The 5000-nt window shown below is 51.5% G+C and overlaps 1 protein-coding gene across 1 annotated transcript in view; it reads left to right on the top strand.

Moving 5' to 3' along the window:
- LOC310819484 (oxysterol-binding protein-related protein 6-like) overlaps positions 1 to 5000 on the top strand; it is a gene marked incomplete at its 5' end in the record, with an annotated part of 14649 nt that overhangs the window by 4136 nt on the left and 5513 nt on the right. The window contains 9 exons of the mRNA XM_083690786.1: positions 293 to 396; positions 843 to 938; positions 2379 to 2577; positions 2779 to 2900; positions 3884 to 3991; positions 4135 to 4272; positions 4375 to 4462; positions 4546 to 4679; positions 4805 to 4924. Of these exons, the coding sequence (XP_083546912.1) occupies positions 293 to 396; positions 843 to 938; positions 2379 to 2577; positions 2779 to 2900; positions 3884 to 3991; positions 4135 to 4272; positions 4375 to 4462; positions 4546 to 4679; positions 4805 to 4924 (1109 nt within the window). The remainder of the gene's footprint in view (positions 1 to 292; positions 397 to 842; positions 939 to 2378; positions 2578 to 2778; positions 2901 to 3883; positions 3992 to 4134; positions 4273 to 4374; positions 4463 to 4545; positions 4680 to 4804; positions 4925 to 5000) is intronic.

The following is a 5000-nucleotide window of genomic DNA, read 5'->3' on the forward strand; positions in this document are numbered from 1 at the left end:
AGTTACAGTTTACTAAAAAGTACCTCAAAAGCCTGCAGAGGTCTGGAAACGGTCTTGTGAACAGATAAGACAAATATGATCATGTACCAGAGTGATTACAGCACACCACCTCATCTGTGAAACATGGTGGAGGGGGTGTTCTGGTTTGGGTATGTTTTGCTGCCAACTGGCTAACTTGTATTCATTGATGGTGGAACTGCTGACAGCAGCAGCAGAATGCATTCTGAAGTGTACAGAAACATCTTGTCTTGTAAATGTGTACCATAACTATGTGTTACGTGTCTGTCCCCAGAGTTGTCTCACTGCCAGTCCGGTCTGGCAGAACTGAGCCAGCTGCTGCAGAGTCTGGAGGTCCTCCACAGAACCCAGTCAGAACCCAACTTCACCCTCAGACAGGTACTGATGAGAGAGTGAGACAGGTACTGATGATGCCACGGTGTGGGAGTGAGACAGGTAGTCTGGGAGAGAGAGGCTGGTTGCTGTCAGTGAGACAGGTACTGATGAGACCACGGTGTGTCAGTGAGACAGGTACTGATGAGACCATGGTGTGTCAGTGAGACAGGTACTGATGAGAGAGTGAGACAGGTACTGATGAAACCATGGTGTGGGAGTGAGACAGGTAGCCAGGGAGCGAGGGGCTCGTTTTTGTCAGTGAGACAGGTAGTCAGTGAAACAGGTTATCAGGGAGGGAGGGGCTGGTGTCAGTAAGACAGGTTGTCAGGGGCTGGTTGCTTTCAGTGAGACAGGTAATCAGTGAAACATGGTGTGAGTGAGACAGGTAGTCAGTGAGACATGGTGTGAGTGAGACAGGTTGGTTGGTAACTCTGTCCTCCTGTCTGCAGGTCAGCTGTGTGGAGAACGGCTCTAAGAAGGAGAAACGCCACAGCAGAAGATGGAGAACCAAGAGTGTCAGCAAAGATGCTAAAGCTCAGCTGCAGGTAAACCACAGAGCACAGTCAGACAGACAGGTACCACAGACAGACAGACAGGTACCACAGAGCACAGTCAGACAGACGGGTACCACAGAGCACAGACAGACAGGTACCACAGTCAGACAGACAGGTACCACAGAGCACAGTCAGACAGACGGGTACCACAGAGCACAGTCAGACAGACAGGTACCACAGACAGAGAGACAGACAGGTACCACAGACAGACAGACAGGTACCACACACAGAGAGACAGGTACCACAGAGCACAGTCAGACAGACAGGTACCACAGACAGAGAGACAGGTAACACAGACAGACAGACAGGTACCACAGAGCACAGTCAGACAGACAGGTACCACAGACAGACAGGTACCACAGTCAGACAGACAGACAGGTACCACAGACAGACAGGTACCACAGACAGACAGGTGCCACAAACAGACAGACAAGTACCACAGAGCACAGACAGACAGGTACCACAGACAGACAGACAGGCAGGTACCACAGAGCACAGTCAAACAGACAGGTACCACAGACAGACAGCTCCTCTGCTTAAAGAAGCCAGACCGTTGCTAGACCGTGTTGATAAGGTGTGGCCACAATGAAAAGAGAGTGTGTGTGCCTGTGTGTGTGTGTGTGTGTGTGTGTGTGTGTGTGTGTGTGTGTGTATATATATTAATAAATTAGCACATCTGCGTTGTCTGACTGTGGTACCTGTCTGTCTGTCTGTGGTGCCTGTCTGTCTGACTGGTACCTGTCTGTCTGACTACAGTACCTGTCTGTCTAACTGTGGTATCTGTCTGTCTGACTGGTACCTATCTGTTTAACTGTGGTACCTGTCTGTCTGTCTGTGGTATCTATCTGTCTGACTGTGGTACCTGTCTGTCTGTCTGTGATACCTGTTCACAGGTGTTTCGTTCCAGAAGTTTAAAAGTAAGAACTTTCCCACACTGCTCTAACTCCCTGTCACCTCCTCTCTCTCTCCTCCCCTCCCCTCCCCTCTCCTCTCCCTCTCTCTCCCTCCCCCTCTCTCTCTCTCTGGGGGTGTGGTGGTGGACTTGTCTTTCCATCTGTGGTGTGACATCATCACACAGGATGTAACTCTCTCTGGTGACTGGGCACTTCCTGTCGTGTCTCTGATCGGGGTAAATGCTAAGTGGGATGCTAGGCTAAATGCTAAGTGGGATGCTAGGCTAAATGCTAAGTGGGATGCTAGGCTAAATGCTAAGTGGGATGCTAGGCTAAATGCTAAGTGGGATGCTAGGCTAAATGCTAAGTGGGATGCTTGGGACAACCCGACTCTGACGTCACACACACAGGTGTATACCTTTCCTTGTATTTAGTTAAATGGAACGCCCCTTCTCTTGTTGATGTGTCTGTCTGTCTCTCTGTCTGTCTGTCTGCCTGCCTGCCTGTCTGCCTGTCTGCCTGCCTGCCTGTCCTGCAGGTTCCCCTGAGTTCCAGCATGTCCCCAGTCCGTCTGCATGCCTCCAACCCCAACCTGTGTAGGGAGCTGCCGCCCCAGCCCCCCCAGCCGGACCCCCAGCCCCCCCAGCCGGACCCCCAGCCCTGCCTCCCAGACACCCCACAATGTGCTGCAGATGACTTGAAGCTGCAGGAGGATTTCTGTGGCATGGCTCAGAAAGGTATGGTACCGTTCTGGTGGACCTCACAGTGTATTTGTCACGTACATTGAATACAGCCGTAAATGATGCAGTGATGTTCGTGATTGCTTGATGCTTGTATGCTGTATTAAAGCTAAAACACCAGTGTGTGTGTTTGTGTGTGTTTGTGTGTGTTTGTGTGTGTGTGTGTGTGTGTGTGTGTGTGTGTGTGTGTGTGTGTAGTTCACTCCCTGCTGAAGTCGGCCTATCACACAGTGTCCGTGGAGAAGGAGCGGATCCGTCTGATGGTGTCAGAGACGGAGCAGAGCGGCCAGGTCACCACGCTCCGCCGGTCCCTGACGCAGGTGAGCCACCAGCCCACAGCGCCCCCCAGGGGCACGGAGGGAAACACTCCTATGACCGACCCAGCTGCCTACGCCTGATGTTATTCTTTTATTATTACTTAATCATTGCGTTGTTGCGGAGCTAGCTTGTTGAGGAGCTTGCTTGTTGAGGAGCTTGCTTGTTGAGGAGCTAGCTTGTTGAGGAGCTAGCTTGTTGAGGAGCTTGCTTGTTGAGGAGCTAGCTTGTTGAGGAGCTTGCTTGTTGAGGAGCTAGCTTGTTGAGGAGCTTGCTTGTTGAGGAGCTAGCTTGTTGAGGAGCTTGCTTGTTGCGGAGCTAGCTTGTTGAGGAGCTAGCTTGTTGAGGAGCTAGCTTGTTGAGGAGCTTGCTTGTTGAGGAGCTTGCTTGTTGAGGAGCTCGCTGCCCAAAGCATTTCATTACACCGTCTACGGCTGGATTCTGTGTTTATGACAAATACACTTTGATTTGCTTTGATTTGTCTGCAGCAGCTGTGGCTGGAAATGGGTATGAAGGCTAGCTGGTATGAAGGCTAGCTGGTATGAAGGTTAATTGGTATTGTGGGTTCGGTATGAAGACTAGCTGGTATGAAGACTAGCTGGTATGAAGACTAGCTGGTATTGAGGGTCCAGTATGGCTAGCTGATATGAAGACTAGCTGGTATGAAGACTAGCTGGTATGAAGACTAGCTGGTATGAAGACTAGCTGGTATGAAGACTAGCTGATATGAAGACTAGCTGGTATGAAGACTAGCTGATATGAAGACTAGCTGGTATGAAGACTAGCTGATATGAAGACTAGCTGGTATGAAGACTAGCTGGTATGAAGGCTAGCTGATATGAAGGCTAGCTGATATGAAGGCTAGCTGATATGAAGGCTAGCTGATATGAAGGCTAGCTGATATGAAGGCTAGCTGATATGAAGGCTAGCTGGTATTGAGGGTCCGGTGTGAGTGGTACTGATCTGGTTCTGCTGCTGTGTGCTGTAGGCTCTGACCCAGAACGCGGAGCTGAAGACCAGACTGAACCGGATCCACTCTGAGTCCACCATCTCTGACCAGCTGGACACCGTTGCCATGGTGCCCGGGCCTGACGAGGTAGGCCAGCGTCACACCTCTATGAGGCTGCATGGTTACCACGGTTACCTGAAACAGAGGGGACTGAATGGTGAAACCAACATGTCCACAAATCCCATCAGATAACAGCTGAGAATCTCTCACTGTCCCATTACTTCCCCCAGGTGGACGGCCATCCCCAGGGCGGGATCCCTCTGACCCAGCAGGCGTCCAATGAGAGCCGTCTGTCTGCCTCAGACTCCGCCTCCGAGTTCTACGACGCACAGGAAGTCCTCCTGTCAGCCAGCTCCTCAGAGAACGAGGTCAGTGTGTGTGTGTGTGTTACAACAGAGGTCAGGGTGGAGGTCAGAGGTCAGGGTGTGTTGTCTGCTGTTGTTGCTGTGTAACCCCCCCCCCCCCCCCAGGCATCAGATGATGAGTCCTATGTCAGTGATGTGAGTGACAACATCTCAGAGGACAACGCTAGCATCAACGACACTGCATCCCCACAGAGTAGGTACCTCCCTTCTCTCTCTCTCTCTCTCTCTGTAGAGTCTGAGAGAGAGAGACTGAGTTCCTGCCATGTGTCTTTGCAGTGCCCAATGGGGACCTGAGTGGGGGTGCGTTCAGGAACGGCCGTCGTACCTGCCTCCCAGCCACGTCACCTGACACCAGCAACATCAACCTCTGGAACATCCTCCGCACAAACATCGGCAAGGACCTGTCCAAGGTACCGCCCCTTTAAATACACTCACCTGTTACCTCCCCTTTAAATACATTCACCTCTTTAACCTGTCTGTAGTTATTTGATGTGATCCAAAGTGTTGTAAATAAAGTTTTCTCTGCTGTGACCAGGTGTCGATGCCGGTGGAGCTGAACGAGCCTCTGAACACGCTGCAGCACCTGTGTGAGGAGCTGGAGTACTCTGACCTGCTGGACCAGGCGGCCGACACCCCCGACCCCTACGAACGCATGGTACGACCCACTCTCACACACCACTACGAACCTGTTGACCTGGTGTTGTTGTTGATGTTGATGTTGATGTTATTGT

The sequence above is a fragment of the Argentina silus genome, assembly GCF_951799395.1.
Source record: "Argentina silus genome assembly, chromosome: 19".
NCBI lineage: Eukaryota > Metazoa > Chordata > Actinopteri > Argentiniformes > Argentinidae > Argentina > Argentina silus.